At 47.2% G+C, this 21231-nt stretch overlaps 1 protein-coding gene across 1 annotated transcript in view; it reads left to right on the top strand.

The window, feature by feature from the left end:
• LOC306930321 (glutamate receptor 1-like) overlaps window positions 1-21231 on the top strand; it is a gene marked incomplete at its 3' end in the record, with an annotated part of 123627 nt that overhangs the window by 94136 nt on the left and 8260 nt on the right. Inside the window, 3 exon segments of the mRNA XM_079511226.1 lie at window positions 10479-10677; window positions 11174-11421; window positions 19796-19910. Of these exon segments, the coding sequence (XP_079367352.1) occupies window positions 10479-10677; window positions 11174-11421; window positions 19796-19910 (562 nt within the window).

The raw sequence follows: 21231 nt of genomic DNA, 5'->3' as shown, positions 1-21231 counted from the left end.
CCACCCTAGGCAATCTGCCACCCTAGGCAATCTGCCGCCCTATGCAATCTGCCACCCTAGGCAATCTGCCGCCCTATGCACTCTGCCGCCCTAGGCAATCTGCCGCCCTATGCACTCTGTCGCCCTATAGGCAATCTGCCACCCTAGGCACTCTGTCGCCCTATAGGCAATCTGCCGCCCTATGCACTCTGTCGCCCTATAGGCACTCTGCCACCCTAGGCAATCTGCCACCCTAGGCACTCTGTCGCACTATAGGCACTCTGCCACCCTAGGCACTCTGTCGCCCTATAGGCACTCTGCCGCCCTATGCACTCTGCCGCCCTAGGCACTCTGTCGCCCTATAGGCACTCTGCCGCCCTATGCACTCTGCCGCCCTAGGCACTCTGTCGCCCTATAGGCACTCTGCCGCCCTATAGGCACTCTGCCGCCCTATAGGCACTCTGCCGCCCTATAGGCACTCTGCCACCCTATGCACTCTGCCGCCCTAGGCACTCTGCCACCCTATGCACTCTGCCGCCCTAGGCACTCTGTCGCCCTATAGGCACTCTGCCGCCCTATGCACTCTGCCCCCCTATGCACTCTGCCGCCCTAGGCACTCTGCCACCCTAGGCACTCTGCCACCCTATGCACTCTGCCGCCCTAGGCACTCTGTCGCCCTATAGGCACTCTGCCGCCCTATAGGCACTCTGCCGCCCTATAGGCACTCTGCCACCCTATAGGCACTCTGCCACCCTATGCACTCTGCCACCCTATGCACTCTGCCGCCCTATAGGCACTCTGCCACCCTAGGCACTCTGCCACCCTATAGGCACTCTGCCACCCTAGGCACTCTGCCGCCCTATGCACTCTGCCGCCCTATAGGCACTCTGCCGCCCTATAGGCACTCTGCCACCCTATAGGCACTCTGCCACCCTATAGGCACTCTGCCGCCCTATAGGCACTCTGCCACCCTAGGCACTCTGCCGCCCTATAGGCACTCTGCCGCCCTATAGGCACTCTGCCACCCTAGGCACTCTGCCACCCTAGGCACTCTGCCACCCTATAGGCACTCTGCCACCCTATAGGCACTCTGCCGCCCTATAGGCACTCTGCCACCCTAGGCACTCTGCCGCCCTATAGGCACTCTGCCGCCCTATAGGCACTCTGCCGCCCTAGGCACTCTGCCACCCTAGGCAATCTGCCGCCCTAGGCACTCTGTCGCCCTATAGGCACTCTGCCGCCCTATGCACTCTGCCACCCTATGCACTCTGCCGCCCTATGCACTCTGCCGCCCTATAGGCACTCTGCCGCCCTATAGGCACTCTGCCACCCTATAGGCACTCTGCCACCCTATAGGCACTCTGCCGCCCTATAGGCAATCTGCCGCCCTATAGGCACTCTGCCACCCTAGGCACTCTGCCACCCTATAGGCACTCTGCCACCCTATAGGCACTCTGCCACCCTAGGCAATCTGCCGCCCTATAGGCACTCTGCCACCCTAGGCACTCTGCCACCCTAGGCACTCTGCCACCCTATAGGCACTCTGTCGCCCTAGGCACTCTGCCGCCCTATAGGCACTCTGCCGCCCTATAGGCACTCTGCCACCCTATAGGCACTCTGCCACCCTATAGGCACTCTGCCACCCTAGGCACTCTGCCACCCTAGGCACTCTGCCACCCTAGGCACTCTGCCACCCTATAGGCACTCTGCCACCCTAGGCACTCTGCCACCCTATAGGCACTCTGCCACCCTATAGGCACTCTGCCGCCCTATAGGCACTCTGCCACCCTAGGCACTCTGCCACCCTAGGCACTCTGCCACCCTAGGCACTCTGCCGCCCTATAGGCACTCTGCCACCCTATAGGCACTCTGCCACCCTAGGCACTCTGCCACCCTAGGCACTCTGCCACCCTAGGCACTCTGCCGCCCTATAGGCACTCTGCCGCCCTATAGGCACTCTGCCACCCTATAGGCACTCTGCCGCCCTATAGGCACTCTGCCACCCTATAGGCACTCTGCCACCCTATAGGCACTCTGCCACCCTATAGGCACTCTGCCACCCTAGGCACTCTGCCACCCTATAGGCACTCTGCCACCCTATAGGCACTCTGCCGCCCTATAGGCACTCTGCCACCCTAGGCACTCTGCCACCCTAGGCACTCTGCCACCCTAGGCACTCTGCCGCCCTATAGGCACTCTGCCACCCTATAGGCACTCTGCCACCCTAGGCACTCTGCCACCCTAGGCACTCTGCCACCCTAGGCACTCTGCCGCCCTATAGGCACTCTGCCGCCCTATAGGCACTCTGCCACCCTATAGGCACTCTGCCGCCCTATAGGCACTCTGCCACCCTATAGGCACTCTGCCACCCTATAGGCACTCTGCCACCCTAGGCACTCTGCCGCCCTAGGCACTCTGCCGCCCTATAGGCACTCTGCCGCCCTATAGGCACTCTGCCACCCTATAGGCACTCTGCCACCCTATAGGCACTCTGCCACCCTAGGCACTCTGCCACCCTAGGCACTCTGCCCCCCTAGGCACTCTGCCCCCCTAGGCACTCTGCCACCCTAGGCACTCTGCCACCCTAGGCACTCTGCCGCCCTAGGCACTCTGCCACCCTAGGCACTCTGCCGCCCTAGGCACTCTGCCCCCCTAGGCACTCTGCCACCCTAGGCACTCTGCCACCCTAGGCACTCTGCCACCCTAGGCACTCTGCCCCCCTAGGCACTCTGCCACCCTAGGCACTCTGCCACCCTAGGCACTCTGCCACCCTAGGCACTCTGCCCCCCTAGGCACTCTGCCACCCTAGGCACTCTGCCACCCTAGGCACTCTGCCGCCCTAGGCACTCTGCCGCCCTAGGCACTCTGCCACCCTAGGCACTCTGCCACCCTAGGCACTCTGCCGCCCTATAGGCACTCTGCCGCCCTATAGGCACTCTGCCGCCCTATAGGCACTCTGCCGCCCTATAGGCACTCTGCCACCCTAGGCACTCTGCCGCCCTATAGGCACTCTGCCACCCTAGGCACTCTGCCACCCTAGGCACTCTGCCGCCCTATAGGCACTCTGCCACCCTATAGGCACTCTGCCGCCCTATAGGCACTCTGCCGCCCTATAGGCACTCTGCCACCCTATAGGCACTCTGCCGCCCTATAGGCACTCTGCCGCCCTATAGGCACTCTGCCGCCCTATAGGCACTCTGCCGCCCTATAGGCACTCTGCCACCCTAGGCACTCTGCCACCCTAGGCACTCTGCCACCCTAGGCACTCTGCCACCCTAGGCACTCTGCCGCCCTATAGGCACTCTGCCGCCCTATAGGCACTCTGCCGCCCTATAGGCACTCTGCCGCCCTATAGGCACTCTGCCGCCCTATATGCACTCTGCCACCCTAGGCACTCTGCCACCCTAGGCACTCGCAAACAGCAAGGAGTATGGTGCCAATATTATTCTTTCGTTTGATGAATGAATGAAAATGCGCTAGGACGTGTGTACACGTCCTAGCGCATTCCATCGGTTGGATTAGCTAGGACGTTTCCACACGTCCTACGGTCTAAATGGGTTAACCCATTTTGGGCGGGAACCCCTTGTGGTGTTAGCATTATGTTATGCTTTAGCTATTGAAAAATAGCAGATCTACAAGCTCATAGCGCGCCACCGAGTGGCGCGCTATGAGCTTGTAGGTCTGCTATTTTTGAAAAATCGTAAAAAATGCGGCACAAATCTTTGAATCTATATTCTTTCAGAGCAAACTTTTTTTTATTTCGACGTCACGGTCTAAATAGGTTAAGAACACATCTTCCAAATCATCAGAAACCTCTTGTCCTGTTCCCGAATTGTCTCTGAATCACGCTATAATTAGACACCATTTTCTCTCCCATTTAATCCCCTGTAATTCTAATCCACTGTAACGTGGCCATTAACCGTCTCATTTATGACACTCGCTAAAGACATTAGTCGTGCTCATTAGCATATCGAACAGAGGAGGCCGACCAGGGGAATTGTAATGAGAGTGAAGTGCTGCGGTCTGACTGACACTGAGATGTACAGTAATGTCTGGATAATGTACAGTTATGTCTGGATAATGTACAGTAATGTCTGGATAATGTACCGTAATGTCTGGATAATGTACAGTAATGTCTGGATAATGTACAGTAATGTCTGGATAATGTACAGTAATGTCTGGATAATGTACAGTAATGTCTGGATAATGTACCGTAATGTCTGGATAATGTACAGTAATGTCTGGATAATGTACAGTAATGTCTGGATAATGTACAGTAATGTCTGGATAATGTACAGTAATGTCTGGATAATGTACAGTAATGTCTGGATAATGTACAGTAATGTCTGGATAATGTACAGTAATGTCTGGATAATGTACATTGTACAGTAATGTAGTAGAATACAAAACTACGCACGCACGCACGCACGCACGCACACACACACACACACACACACACGTACACACACACGTACACACAGACAGACAGACAGACAGACAGACATGCACACACACACACACACATGCACACACACACACACACACCTCGTTATACACGATCACATTTATGCTAGCACTTTTACTGCTATAGCGTTTCCATTGCTCTTAATTATAATGCTCAACAATACTGAATGGACACAGTGAATAATAGATTCATCTGTGATTATTTACAAGTCTTATATGATATTATACTGTCTTTCTTGTAATAATGTGACCCATGGTGAATGATTCGTTAACCCATTCTGGGCGGGAACCCCATGGTGTTTTAACTAAGCATTGGTATGTTATACTTTAGCTATTGAAAAATAGCAGATCTACAAGCTCATAGCGCGCCACCGAGTGGCGCGCTACGAGCTTGTAGGTCTGCTATTTTTTAAACATCGTGAAAATGCGGCACAAATCTTTGAATATATATTATTACAGAGCGGACGTTTATTTTTATTTTGACGCCGGGCCTAAATGGGTTAAAGGCGTAGTGCAACGGAAATGGTGGACATTTTATTTTGAAGTTTAAAACAGTTTCAAGTTGAAACACCGGTCTGAAGTTTCTGAACCAATCAGAGCGTCGCATCCCTTCAGGCGATGGGACGGTAGCTAGGGACGGTAGCTATGCTACACCACTACGCATGGCGTGTGTTTGTTTACAAATCAGATTGTCGGCCAGCTGTACCAGTTTACTGATATGTGGCTTATTTCTACCCTATAATGTTTTCTGATACATATTTTAGCGTGGTGATTAAGTTGAAACCGAGTAATACACTGTCTGGATGTTAGATTTCTGTAATCAGTAGCAGCTGTGCAGCCTGTGCTGGACGGATGCGGAGATATGGGGAATTAAACGGGTGAGCTTCATTTTTATTGGCTTTTATCGATGTGGGCCTCGACACGTCATCACGCAGCACACTTTCGTTTTCAGGAAGTAATAAAACATATTTTTTATGGACTTTTCATATAAAAACACACAAAAATGAGAATTTGCCCATTTTTTTGGCATCCATTGTTAGGTATGCCCATATGATGACCACGGATATGGTCTAAAAGTGTGAAAACGTATTTTTCATTTCACTACACCTTTAAGGCTGTCTCCCTACTGCGATGTATGAGAGGAGGAGGAAAGAAGAGAGGGAGTTTAAATCGTTTCAATCTGGACAAGCAGATCTGCTTCTGCAAGATGTCCCTCGGAACCTGAAGACCGCTGCAGATTTTAACACCTTGAGACATTACGGACAGAGAGGAGCCAGAAAGGAGGGATGGGGAATAGAGGATAAGAGAGGCATGGAGGGAGAGAGTGAGAGATTAGAGATTTTATACTTTCCAGCATCACAGGCCAGTATAGCAGTCAGAGCTGTGTTCATCACTTTCTGTGATTACTGCCAAAGCCCCTCTCTCTCTCTCTCTCTCTCTCTCTCTCTCTCTCTCTCTCTCTCTCTCTCTCTCTCTCTCTCTCTTCACAGATTAAAGGCTCGGTTATACCTACCAGCACAACTGAATTCAACTGACAGATGTACTGTATACTTCATCATGCAACATTGAAGGACAACTTCACCACTTTTCAACCTATATATGTGACCAGGTCTAGCAAAATGGTCCTCATCTCGCCTATAATGAAAAGGCAGAAAATCTAAAATAAACTTGATCTGATTTTCGTTTTTTTTTCTTCATATTAACACAGCTTGAATGTTGAAGAAAGTTTTCATTCCAACAGATTATTGATTTGGGCAAATTAAATGTATACATTTATAAGTCAAAGTAGGCTAGCCAGCTCTAGGTGTTGAAATGTTGTGAACATTCAAAGGGGATTTTCTCAGCTTTGGGTAAAATGGCACAATCATTTTAAAATGATTCCATTTCCGACATTTCAGGAATAGAAAGCCTGCCGTTTCTATCAGCTTGGATTCCCCATCGATGATGTCACTGGTGTCATGGGTTTCTGAAGACACAGACTGAGTAGGACAAAAAAAAGGCTTTTAATTAGATTTGCTAATCAGTAGCTATTCAGCCTGAAGGACAATATATGGTCAGTAATCAGCACCAGCAAATCCATCCATTTACCTAGCCTGGCTAATAAGCCAGACTCAAATCACACTGTCGTGTGGTATTTGAGTCTGGAGATGCTGTGTATGGATCTTGTTTCCCGGGGGGCGGGTTCAAACATTTTCTCTTTGACGCAATTGGTCAGAGCTACTGTCAGTCAAAGGTCTCAAGCATTGAACGTCAATGTACCAAAGCCCGCCCATATTGCATACCGTGTCCCGATTGGCCACACCAGTTCTCTGGTGTAGGAAATGGGCGTACAATTGAGCCTCTCCAGACCGTAATCCGCCGGCAGGCAATTCTTTTTTTGCCAACGGCTGATTCGGGCTGTAGTCGCGACGTGAGGTCTTTGAGTTAGTTTGAATAAACCGATGGCACTTTGTTTTGAATCCCTCAGCCACAACAACATAACCTCTGACCGTCGCATCAGAACACTGATCTCTGATCAGCCATCCTCCCCTTTATACTCCCTATCCTGCACCTGGCTTTAATTACACACCACCTATACTTTTCACTTTCCACTCTCTTCTGTTTGCTCTCTCTCCGTTTTCCCGCATGGGCGCTTTCATCCTCCGCCTTCATCTCAAAAGCCATTTTAAATTGCCATGCCGTCGTCCAACACCACCGGTGTCTCTCTTTTGTCGTACATAATCTCATGTTCCATTTATCTTGACAGCAAAAACTACGAACTACTCTAGAATTGCATCCTGAATTCATAGCGTTTACGCTTCTTCCATGGTGTCTGGTGTGTGACGCAATTAGTTTTCCGCTCTAAGCCATTCTGACCTGAGATCAGATTCTAACAAATGTCTTCTACATTCCTGACAGTTTTCTGAAAAAGCTTATGTTTCTATGTCAGTCGTTCTTCGATTTTTCAAAAATAGCAGACCTACAAGCTCGTAGCGCGCCACTCGGTGGCGCGCTATGAGCTTGTAGATCTGCTATTTTTCAATAGCTAAAGCATAGCATAATGCTAACGCCAAAAGGGGTTCCCGCCCAGAATGGGCTAAGCCATCCAGGCTTTTCTTCAGAGACGTGGAGAGGAAGAGGAGAGGGAAAGATTAATTCCAGGGGGAGATTGCTTGCAAATCAAACATTTGTTTTTGAAAGTGTTTGTACAATAGTGTCTTAACCCATTCTGGGCGGGAACCCCTGTTGGTGTTTTAAGCATTATGTTGTGCTTTATCTACTGAAAAATAGCAGATCTACAAGCTCACAAGCTTGTAGGTCTGCTATTTTTGAAAAATCGTGAAAATGTGGCAGAAATCTTTATATATTCTTTCAGAGCAATTTAAAGCAACCAAAGGTATGGCTCCCCCATATCTTGCCAGCATGATTGAACCCTACAAACCCTCCCGCGCACTCAGATCAGCCAACGCAGGGAAGCTGGAAGTACCCTCACTAAAAACGCCGGGACAACGCTCCACACGTCCCAAACTCTTCTCCCTTCTGGCCCCAAAACTGTGGAATGCACTTCCCGTTGCAATCAGAACTGCAGCATCACTCCCGATCTTCCGCCGTAGTCTGAAAACCCACCTTTTCAGACTCCATCATGGCCCATAGCACTTACCCTACCCCCTTAGACAGCACTTCTTAGACTTATATAGCATTTGAAACAGACTTATAGCATGTCATGTAGACAGCACAATAAGTGCATTGTATGTAGTCATAGCACTTCATAGTATATATGTACAGCATAGTATAGCACATATGTGTAGTTTATATGTATAGTGTCATTATATAGATATGTTCTAGTTATAGTTTATATGTATAGTGTCATTATATAGATATGTTCTAGTCACGGTCTTAGCTTACGCATGTTTCGCGATAAATGCATTTTGTTACATATGTGATGTATTCCCATGCTTTTTTGTTCTTGCCTATTGTAAGTCGCTCTGGATTAAGAGCGTCTGCTAAATGCCTAAATTGTAAATTGTAAATTGTAAATTGTAGAGCCAACGTTTTTTAACTCAAATCTTTGCTTCTGGGGGTGTCCACTGGAACAACATATTTTCATATTTTCGGTGGCCAATTACATATAATCTTTGGGGGTCCTTGACATGCAAATGTTTGAGAACGACTGACACAGAAACATGGGTTTTTCAGAAAACTGTCAGGATTTAGAAGACATTTGTAGAATCGTTCCCAGGTCTAAACGGGTTAAGTATTCTCTCCTCACCATTGATGATCTGCAATTAATGGGTTGTGGCAGCGGTGGCCGAACGGTTTGCGGAGCGGTCTTGATGCCGGAAGGTCGCCAGTTCGTATCCCCGGACCGGCACGTTAAAAAATTACCACCGCTGAAGTGCCATTGAGCAAGGCATTGAACCACTACCATGAAATGTTCTATGAGCAGGGCCTGGCTGTAAACAAGTATCTGATGCTTAGTCCAGTTACCCTGGGTAAATATAGTAACTTTGCTTTGCTTTGCTTTGTTCCATATAAGGACATACCTATACGTGCCTAATGTACGTACATAAAACATGAAAGGGAATAATACATAATCTATTTATGTGTCATCCTTTTAGACTTAATGTCTGAACTGTGCCGCACGTGCTGTTTACACATCCGACTAATAAAGTATTCAAACAAATACTTTACAGTTTGGTGTTTTACAGTAAAAACAGATCAAAGTAAATAAAATCCCAAAGTTATGATGAACAAGATAAAATAATATAAACGTTACAGCGATGACATAAATTAACCCATTTTGGGCGGGAACCCCTTTTGGTGTTAGCATTATGTCATGCTTTAGCTATTGAAAAATAGCAGATCTACAAGCTCATAGCGCGCCACCGAGTGGCGCGCTACGAGCTTGTAGGTCTGCTGTTTTTGAAAAAAATTGAAGAACGACTGACACAGAAACGTAGATTTTTCAGAAAACTGTCAGGATGTAGAAGACATTTTTAGAATCTGACCTCGGGTTAAGAAAAAGCTGTACGACAGAAGTGAGCTTAACAACACTGAGTTTGCCTGCCTGCGATTGGCACCTGGCACTGTAGTTCCACTTGGCTGAGGGACCTGCAGGGTAAAATCCCCGTCACCCATAGGGACAAGCATAGACTTTGGAACCATAACTAGGGCTCTGTTGGAGGGTCTCAGGCAGCGTTTGGACCACATTGTGGTCGCTGGCTATCTTGCCGTAGGACACATTGGACTAAGCCATTTCCTGCCGGCATGTTTTCGGACTCCTCAGTATAGCCCTTGCCACGCGAAAACTACAAAGAACTACAAATTGCGGGACCTGTGACCTGCCATCTTGAACCGGAAGTAAGAGTCGCATCCTGTCAATCGGGTCCCAAATGTACGACGATAGCAAAGCGCCAGCCTTTTATTGGCATCCTACTGTAAGATAATACTTTTTCTCATGTCACCAAATCTGAGGATTTACTCCACTGAAGATCGCGGCCATTATGGGACTCTATGGAGATCGGATGACCGTTTTTCAACTGTTTTTGTTTTCTCCCGTTCGTTTCAAGATGGATGCCGTTTCAGGCCATAGGCGGCTGCCGTAAGAGGCCTGCCGTAAACGTGTGTCGTAACCCGTCTATTTACGGACAAGTGATAACCTTTGTAACCCGGCTTTAGACGGGTATGGTGCGAAATGTGTTAAAACACCTGCTGTATTTCTCCAAGGGTGGATTTATTCATCCATGTTACTATTACATGGAAGTGTATATAAGCCATCAATGCACAAAGATTTAAAAAGGCCAATGTGTGTCCTTTGTTTACAACAACCTCAATGGAGAAGGGATTTTATACAATTTAGGTAGAGCTCCCGCCTTTGGACCACATGTTCAATCCCGGGCACTGCCAACTCAGCGTATGAGTTGCACGGCTTGGGTGCGGCAAGTCGTGCGGGAAGTACTGGGAACTGATGGTCGGTGCAGAAAAAGAGTAGGCCTATACACAGGTTTTCAACGGGTTTGATCCCTAAACCTGAACTCGTCTCTCTACCTGTATAGGTCTCTCTCTGGGCGTATCGTGGGTGGCGTGTGGTGGTTCTTCACCCTCATCATCATCTCATCCTACACAGCCAACCTGGCTGCCTTCCTGACGGTGGAGAGGATGGTGTCTCCCATAGAGAGTGCTGAGGACCTGGCCAAGCAGACTGAGATAGCATACGGAACGCTGGACGCTGGATCCACCAAAGAGTTCTTCAGGGTGAGGACCTGATGGAGATCATCAGCTGGTGAAAAGAGATATGCACGCATACAAAATGCACATATAAAGCGCACGCATACACACACACACACACACACACACACACACACACACACACACACACACACACACACACACACACACACACACACACACACACACACACACACACACACACACACACGTGAACAGACACTTGTTTCTGTAAACTGGCTTGGAGAAAGCTACAGGTATATAGTTTTCACTCACCCCCATTTGTCTGTTTCTCCCTCACTAACTCACTCAATGGCGACCGTGCATTCTCGTTTGCAGCACTCAGCTGCTGAGCACAGAATGTGATGTATGATGATTTTTAAAACCCAATTGCTCTTTTTCATTTGTCTAGTCTCATAAATGTGTTCTACTGTATATGTTTTGTTATATGATGTCCAGCACTTTAGTCAACCCTGCTTGTTTTTTTGTGGCACTCTCACCCTGTCGCTCCACGTCCTTCCAGCTCTCCAAGATAGCCGTTTACGAGAAGATGTGGTCCTACATGAAATCCGCGGACCCGTCCGTGTTTGTCAAGACGACGGACGAGGGGATGATGAGGGTCCGGAGGTCCAAGGGGAAGTATGCGTACCTGCTGGAGTCCACCATGAACGAGTACATCGAGCAGCGGAAGCCCTGCGACACCATGAAGGTGGGAGGGAATCTGGACTCTAAGGGTTATGGCATCGCCACGCCCAAGGGCTCCGCGCTCAGGTAAGCATCTGGCTATTAGTGCAGCCTGCGGATGGATAAAAGCCTTTTGCTTTTATCAGCCCCTTTTGCATGATGGACGCCACCTCATGTTCCATGCGTCGATTGGTCCATCTGGATTCATAACCATGCGTCGATTGGTCCATCTGGATTCATAACCATGCGTCGATTGGTCCATCTGGATTCATAACCGTTCATTTCACTTGACCATGCATTCATCTCACACTGTTTAGGGAGAGGCTATAGTTAAAGGGGAATTTCTCCCTAAACCTTTTTTTACAAAAGTAAGTTAAAAACAAAATAAAGATATAGGGGAGCTGAAGCTGCAGCTGGAGATGAAGCTGGGGCTGGAGGGGTCTAACGCTAGAACTCTTATGCAATCGCGCAATTGGTTTTTGTTCACATCTGTTCTAGATGATGTGACAGCAACACTCCATGCATTGTTGACGCTGCACTCTTCCTGGTCTACGTGAGCTGATGTTAGACCCCCCCAGCAGCAGCCCCAGCTCCAGCCCCAGCTCCCCTATATCTTTATTTATTTTTTTATATTTTTTTTTGGTCAATATACATAATTATCAACTTACTTTTGTAAAAAAAAGGTTTAGGGAGAAATTCCCCTTTAACTGCAACACGTCACGGCACGTTTTGCTTTATTCAAAAATAAGATATGTAACGCACATCCTCCGTCGTTGGTGCTGACTGCCAAACTGTTAAAACGGACGACATAGAACAAAGCAGGGGCTTGCAACTCACTTTAAGATGCTCCAAAAAACGTTATTCTGAATAAGGTTTGAGAGTTGCGGGGCACTGTGGCGCAGTCGCTAGTGCTGTTGCCTCACAACTTGAAGGTCCTGGGTTCGATTCCCGCTGGGGACGCTGGGGACGTGTTCTCTCCTCCGCGTCATCAGTGCCCATACCCGAGGCGGGGTTGGCGAAAGGGCCTTTCTGTGTGGAGTTTGCATGTTCTCCCCGTGTCCCCTAGGGTAGGTACCCTCACAAAAAACATGCAGTAATCCTAGTCTCTAAACTACCTCCCCCTGGCCAGCCGGGGCGCCTGATGGAGGGGAAAGGAACTGGTCGGGAAATAACGTGTTCCGTCCACACGATACGTCCGTCCGGGGAAACTCTCCCCTGTCAGGTGAAAAGAAGCAGCTTGGACTCCTCATGCATAGAAGGAAGCATGAGGTCAGTCCGCTCCCCCCCCCCAGGTTGGCAGAGGAAGTGTAGCGCCCAGGATTACATTAGATAATTGACACTGGGTGATAAAATGGGTTGCAAAATCGTGGGATAAAAAATAAGTTGCAAGCCCCTGCTTTGTTCTACGTTTTGCTTCATTCACATATTCTGTTGGATTTACCATATTATATCCTTGCATGACGCAATTCTCACGAAACCTTTTCCTTTTAGCCTCAGGTTTGTCTCCATATTAGAATTATTTCCATAATGTCATAACCCCAAATAAGCCTATCTCACAGAATTTCCCCGCCCCCCTAAATACGCCCCCTTTCGGGGTTAGTGGTGATAGCGTGACGTCACTCCATAGACGCTACATGTTAACAGGGGTAATTTAAGAAGTCTACAACTTTTGTTTTCTCAAGGTAAGGTTTGTTCTATCTGTTCGACCTGATTTACCATCTTGTTTGCTTCATAATAATATTGGTCTGTCACATTTTTACATTAGAAAATGTACTTAGATTCTCCAGAGAAAAAAACGTGTAAATGCTCATGTTAAAGACACCACTATTTACCGGAAGTGGGCGTGGAAAGCGGGCTGTGAGATAGGCCTATAGACTTAATTGTGCCTGTCTGTAGCATCTTGGGTTTACATCCATCATTTGTCTGTGCGTCGCAGCCCAGTCTGAACCTCTGCCAGTGTCCTGCGTGTCTGTCCGAGGCTCAGGCGGGCTGTTGAGTGGGCGCTGGCCTAAGGTGCCGTGTCCACATAGAGCGCTTTTTGAGTCGGCAGCGTAAAGTCTTCCATGATGTATTTCCAGTGGTGGAAAAAGTACTCCAATGATTTAATTAGGCCTGACTTCGAAATTTTAAAAAATAATCTTCAAAATCCTCCAGTTTTCTGAAATAAATATTTTCACGATTTTTCAAAAATAGCAGACCTACAAGCTCGTAGCGCGCCACTCGGTGGCGCGCTATGAGCTTGTAGATCTGCTATTTTCCAACGGCTAAATTATAACATAATGTTTAAAACACCAAAAGGGGTTCCCGCCCAAAATGGGTTAAGTAAAAATCAATACTGCAATGTAGTAAACGTCCCGAATTCAAAATTAACTTTTTAGCACTTTTTCCACCACTGCAAAAAGCGCTCCGCCAGCTCAAAACGGCAGTGGCGTGCACAGATAGACACTAGGGGGTGCTAGAGCACCCCCTGCCCTTTTGGCAATGTGCCCTTTTGAAAAAAAAGAACTTTTTTTTTTTTCTTTTTTTCTTTTGATTTTTCAAAAATAGCAGACCTACAAGCTCGTAGCGCGCCACTCGGTGGCGCGCTATGAGCTTGTAGATCTGCTATTTTTCAATAGCTAAAGCATAACATAATGCTAACACCAAAAGGGGTTCCCGCCCAAAATAGATTAAGGCAACCGGCCGGTTCCACGCGCTGCACAAGGTGCCCTTTTTTAACTTGAGCACCTGCCCCTCTAAATGTCTGTGCACGCCACTGCAAAATGGCATTCTCTGTGGACAGACATGGCCCCTAAAAGATGTGAGTCGATGGCTGGCCTCCTTCAGCGATGATCTGCTCTGAAGCGTCTGAAGGAGGCTCTCGCACGCACACGGCTTCATATAAGTGCATGCTCAGACAACAAGGTGCACATGTTGAATTCTCGTTCTCATTCATTATGAATAGAAAACGTGTTTTTTTTTCCCCCCCGATACACCAACGTGGCACTTAGAGCAAGACCGCACGGCTGAGGAGGTCGCGTCTCGAGTTGTATATATGTCTGCTTTTCCAATGCACTTACGCCAGCTGTCATGTTTTGAACCTGAAACCAACAGACTTGCAGTGATTTCTGCCTCGTGTGATATGATAATCTACCTTGGGTTGTGTAGATGGCTGCGTGTGTCTCTGCCGCTCAAGTTCAAGAGTAGCCGCTATAATCCTCTATAATAACTCTATAATGAGTGTGTTTGGGGGGGTGGGGGAGCATTTTAATCGGTTTCTGATATGCCTCGTTTATTTTAATGAAAGCCACCTTGTGAGGAGACCTCACGTGGCCTCACATTCAAACGTACTTATAGGATTCATCAAAGGATACATATTTGGTGGACGGACTAGTGGTTGAAATGGACAGACTATAGGAGTGCAGCTTTTGGCACCTAGAGCTTCACTCAGGGGCCCCAATTTACATTTCACCACAAATTAGATTCCATACAGACACTCTACACTGTATCACTGATGAGAGTGAAGTTGTGAAATTAATCTTCTCTCCTGCAGTAAGTCTTGCTGGGTTGGGACCTGCAGTATAGTGTAGCCAGTGGCGTGCACAGATAGACACTAGGGGGTGCTAGAGCACTTTTTTAGAGCCCTTTTGGCAATGTGCCATTTTGAAAAAAAGAAAAAAAAAACTTTTATTTTTATTTTTTATTTTGTTTGTACAGTATGTGGACCATGGTGACATTGATCAATTCTTAATAAAAAGCTTATAATAATATTATGTAGGCCCCAGAATCTATAAATCTCACACTATTTAGGCAACCGGCCGGTTCCACGCGCTGCACAAGGTGCCCTTTTTTTCCTTGAGCACCTGCCCCTCTAAATGTCTGTGCACGCCACTGAGTGTAGCAGTGGACAAGTGCTCAAAATGGCCTCTTCTGCTACAGTGTTAATTACTAGCAGAGCAGTGTGTGGTATTCAGCCGCTGCCACCCGTGGGCATTCACACACGTCTGATACTGTCAGCGGAAGTTTGAGTTTCATTAGCAGATAATGGACATTCTTAAAAGGTATTGTATTAACCCATTTTTGGGCGGGAACCCCTTTCGGTGTTTCAAGCATTATATAATGCTTTAGCTATTGAAAAATAGCAGATCTACGAGCTTGTAGGTCTGCTATTTTTGAAGAATCGGGATAAGTGACATGAAAGTGTTTGAGAACCGACTGACATAGAAACATAGGTTTTTCAAGAAAACAGTCAGGATTTAGAAGACATTTGTAGAGAATCGTTCCCAGGTCAAAATGGGTTAAAATAGTCGAAATGTACGGCTTTTAGTATTTGTCTTCATTGTCAGAGGAACAGACTAACTGTTTCCGTCATCCACTCAGAATCAGGCGCTATAGTGAATGTCCTGTGAACTCAAAAGGCCAGGTTCAGTCATACCTGCTCTGCTTTTAAAGATCACGTATAACGCCTGCAGTCTAGATTGGATTTCATTGATATCTCAGCGCTCGTCTAACTGGGGAGGGTGAAAAAGAAACCACGCTCATGGTTGATATTTAGGATCCAAGATGGCCGCAGCACCAGGAGGGGGTGGGGCAGAGGTGAGCGGGCGGGGTCGACATAGAATAGAATAGAATAGACCTGACTTGTGTCTGAACCCCCCACCAAACAAAATGTTTGGTCAAACCATATGGGATTCCATTGGAAATGCATTGGAGTGGCCATTAAACACAGACACAAGACAAACGCAAGACAGGTGTCTTGAATTTGTGAACGCAGCCCAGTAAGGCCACCCCCTCCTGGTGCTGCGGCCATCTTGGATCCTAAAACACAGGGAGAGAGGTGGGGCAGAGAAAGGCCCTTAGCCTGTATTAACGATGTCTTTGAAACGCAGATTCTCTCGTTAACTGCTGTTTGTATCATGTGTAGGCTAATGCTACTGTACGGCAGTGGTTCCCAGACCTTTCAGGTCGAGACCCAAAAGAGAGATTAGACGTTTGCCCCGGGACCCAAACTGGTGACAATGGCAGATCTACAAGTGCACACACACTGACACCACGGCGCGTAAACAGCGCCTCAAACTGTGACTCCGCCCACCACCGGGGGAAGTTGTGATTTGCGCTCGTTCACTGCAATGCAATTTGCGGCATTTTCAAAACAATATTGAGCAGAGTAGCGATTATCAAACGTATTTGCAATGCCATACGTTGAAAGATCTGTTGCCCGTGGACAAGGCACGCTACCTCCGCAAGTTAGATAGCATCGGCATAGATGTTTGTCCGTATCTGATTAAGGATTGGACCAAGTTGCATTGGCAGCCATAGAAAATTCTTACCCCAGGCTAAAACCGGATGTGATGTTTTTGGGCGTTCCTGTCTAGCGTGGTGTCAGTGTATGGTGTCGCTTCGTGCCACTTTGCGAGCTTGTAGATGATCTATTTTCACTACATCTTAATGATTGGAATTTGTTGGAATGTGTTTGTTTGTTTTAACATTAAATGGGTCCCGTCCCACTGTTTGGGAAACAGTGCTATACTAATGCCATCAGTCCCATGAATCCATCCCTCCTACACCCCCACCCGACATCCATTAGCCTCCAACCAGCTAACCAACTATCATTAAACCAGCAGGTCTCTGGACTACACATGACACACACACACACACACACACACACACACACACACGCACACGCACACGCACACGCACACACACACACACACACACACACACACACACACACACACACCGTGATTTCTTTCTTTCTTTGAGAAAGAATTCCAAGGTTTTACCAGCTGTGTTCCCTAAAATGTGTTTTCTTCTACAGCTGTGATGTGTATAAAGGCTGTTTGCCTCCCCTATGGAGGGAAGCAGAATGTCCTCATAAAAAAGATAAAGGAGCACGCTTCTTTTTTTTTGGCAAAGTCAATTCCAAACCAAGGTTCTCTTTGGTACAATTGGGTGGAGACCAAACACACAGAAAAGGTTTAGTCAGCCCGATGAAGGCTATAGTGTGCACTATATTATATTATTGTATTCTTCCACATAGGAAATAAATACACACCCGATCTAGAGACCTAGAAAGAGAACGAGAGACAGACAACCGTGAGATGCATCGGATGTGTTGGTTCAGATCGTCGTGCATTTCCTTTCAGCTGTCCAGCGCATTTGTTGAGGCTACCAACATAACGTGCACTCAACAGTTTACAGCCACGTGAACCTGACAGCTTAACCCATTTTGGACTGAGGTCGATTAAAACAAAGGCTTCTAAATCCTAACATTTTTCTGAAAAACCCATGTTTCTATGTCAGTGGTGCTCAACCTTTTTCATGTCAAGGACCCCCAGAATTATCTCTATTGGGCCACGGACCCCCATCTCAAAATATGTAGTTCCAGGGAACCCCCCCAGAAGCAAATATTTTAGTGCTCTGAAATATATATTCAATGATTTGCGCCACATTTTAACGATTTTTCAAAAATAGCAGACCTACAAGCTCGTAGCGCGTCACTCGGTGGCGCGCTATGAGCGTGTAGATCTGCTATTTTTCAATAGCTAAATTATAACATAATGTTTAAAACACCAAAAGGGGTTCCCGCCCCAAAATGGATTAAATACCGAACCCCCACCCCCTGACACCTGTCTGTGGAGCTTTTATGGATTCATTGCTGATAGGTTTGACTGCCCCCGGGCACAGTGGCGTGCACAGATAGACCCCCTGCCCTTTTGGCAATGTGCCCTAAAAAAAAAATATATATATATATATATATATATATATATTTTTTTTTTTGTATACAGTGTACACTGTACAGTATGTGGACCGTGGTGACATTGATCAATTCTTGATAAAAAAAAGCTTGTAATATATTATTTAGGCCCCAAAATCTGTAAATGTCACACTATTAAGGCAACCGGCCGGTTCCACGCGCTGCACAAGGTGCCCTTTTTTCACTTGAGCACCTGCTAAAATGTCTGTGCACGCCACTGCCCGGGCAGTCGTTTGATTGATTGATTGATTGAAAATGTTATTAACAGTTTGCAGAATTACAGTACATTTCAAGCACAAACTCAATACAAAGGCTGTTAACTGTTAACTGTCGTACGGTGTGAATACTGAAGAGACCATGTTGCCTTAGTGCAGTGTTTTTCAACCATTATCATACCAAGCAAGGACCCATTATGTATTCGGCATTTGAGCCACGGACCAACTTTTGAAGAGATTTAGGGCTCCATTTTCGTCACCGCTAAACCCCTTATCCCTAAACTCACAACGTGTCAATGTAGATTGGCTAGTTGAACTGTTCAAAAATGTTTTTCGAAATAGTAAAAAAAAAAGGCAAAGAAGTTTAGGGATAAGGGGTTTAGCGGTGACGGAAATGGAGCCCTTAGCCTCTCAGACCCAAAACGTAGAATACCGGTATAGGCCTATTTTGTTGTCGTTGGATAACATTTTGTCCACAATGAGAAGGCGACAGGCAGAGGTTGATTAAAACAATTCTTCTTCTACCTTCTCTAATTGTGTACACGTAATGAAAAAACCCCAGGCCACAGAAAATCCACTGAATGTTCAAAGTTCAGGTTGTGTGAGTGTAATTGAGGTCATATAAAACCTAAAAGAACGAAAAATGTAAATACATGAAAATTAATGTCATGAAACCTTTAACCATATAATTTAACTATCTATAAGGGTCCATTTGGTTACCAACTAGCTGGGGACCACCTGGGGAACTCCCTCAAGGACCACTGGTGGTCCCTGGACCACTGCCTTAGTGACACAATTGCTCGTGACAACTGAAAGGAGATGACCATCCACACAGATCTGACTTCTGTAACTAAAGCCTCTTCACGTGCCTGCTCTGCCTCCCTCTGAGAGCCCCCCTGCTTGGTAAAACCTGACTCCAATATGTCCGCCCGGCATTCCAAATCCATTACAGATATGCAACTTACATAATATCAGATGTGTGCTGTTTACCTCCAGAGCCGTACGTCACCTGCTCCATAGCAGTTGTCATGATCACCACCGCCTCCGCAAAAAACAATCTCACTAATTCACTAACGTGTCCCACCTATAGAGCGTCGCAGTCCCGCCCCCTACCATGGACCAGGAAATGAATCCCAATGCATTTTTCCCATAGACATTTCTTAAAGTATTTATTTAAAGACGGTTACGCCGCGGACAAAGCCAACTCGAGTCGTGACAACTCATGACAACACAAACAATATTTTGGACCAAACAAATAAAGAAAAACTGTTTTTTTCTTCTTTCTAAATATTTGTTCGGCCCAAAAAAATGTGTTTGTTGTCATGATTTGTCACGACTCGAGTTTGCTTTGTCCGCGGCGTAAACGTCTTTAAATAAATACTTTCTGAAATGTCTGAGGAAAATGAACGGAGAATCATTTCCTGGTCCAGGGTAGGGGGCGGGACTGCGACGCTCTATATAGAGTGTTCTTTTCCCCCTAATGGCTATCGTTTGTATTATCATTTTCAAGAAACCCTGTTAACCTGGCAGTGTTAAAACTGAACGAGCAGGGACTCTTGGACAAATTGAAAAACAAGTGGTGGTACGACAAGGGAGAGTGCGGCAGCGGGGGAGGGGATTCCAAGGTCAGAGCCAGTGTGACTAAACCAGCGGGTATAACGCCCGCCACAGTGGGGAGGGTAACCGGCAGCCCACACTGTGACCACCTCTCTGCCAACCCACCTCCACTGTATACCTCTATGGGGAGGAGACACAGCCACAGGGACGCCCCCATGGAGGAAGCATTCTGCTTCATATCGGCTCCACTTAAGAAAAGAGGGAGTAAATCGATATTCTGCTTTAGACACAAATGACCGGACGAGTCTGGATTCGTAACAGTCGAGTCTCTCGTCTATACCAGGGGTTCTCAACGTTTTTGGCCGGGGACCCCCAGAAATGCTTTGGCCCCCGCCCCGCCCCCTCCGCCCCCCCGCGCCACCGAGTGGCGCGCTACGAGCTTGTAGGTCTGCTATTTTTGAAAAATAGTGATTTTTTTTTTTTTAAATAAATATTTTTTTTTCTTTTTTTTTTAATAATTTGGGGACCCCCTAAAATAATTTGGCGACCCCCCGAGGGGTCGCGACCCACGGATTGAGAACCCCTGGTCTATACGGTGATATTTGAGAGCTGCAGGCATCCGTGCATTACGTTTAGCGTACATTTAACCAGGCTTCGTTAATTTGGCTGTTTACCTCAATTTGCCTGTGTTAGTCGAAACGCACTCGACTGCTAAAAAAGAACAAAGAGAACTGTGACTCGTGTGCTGGATAATGGGAGGGTAAAGCAGTGTGCCGGTTACCCGAAGTGATATACAGCAGTAATACACATCTTCTGCCTTAAAGGAGCAAGACAATTAAGGTAGATGGAGTATTAATGCATATCACTTTCACTGATGTCTCTAACTAACATGTTAATGCTGTATGTATACTGTGTGTGTGTGTGTGTGTGTGTACTCGTGTGTGTCAAGAGTGTCTGTATTACAATAAGCAAGATCAAGCATTAACATGTATACTGTTATACGTGTGTTTGCTGGTCCGGAAGAGTCCCGATAAACCTAGCGGTGTTGAAATTCAATGAGCAGGCCCTCTTAGACAAACTGAAAAACAAATGGTGGTACGATAAGGGCGACTGCAGTGGCAGCAAGGACGCCGCGAGAAAGGTCAGTCTTCCAAACCAGTCCTGTCACCTCACAGCACACCCGAACCCCCCCCCCCCGTCCCCCCACTCCCCCCCCCCAAAGCACATCCCTGATCTGACCAAGGACTGTCTAAAGAGGACGAGACGCGAAGACCGTACGGGCGACGCCATGTTGCTCACATGGTGCTCCATGGAAGGAAAATGCAATGACGTGACATGATATGTACAAGCATCTCTCCTGTCAGTGGCATCACGCCATCTGCTGGGCCA

The sequence above is a fragment of the Electrona antarctica genome (assembly GCF_951216825.1).
Source record: "Electrona antarctica genome assembly, chromosome: 1".
Taxonomy (NCBI): domain Eukaryota; kingdom Metazoa; phylum Chordata; class Actinopteri; order Myctophiformes; family Myctophidae; genus Electrona; species Electrona antarctica.
Note: the sequence above shows the minus strand (reverse complement) of the source record. Positions and strands in the feature narration are given on the sequence as shown.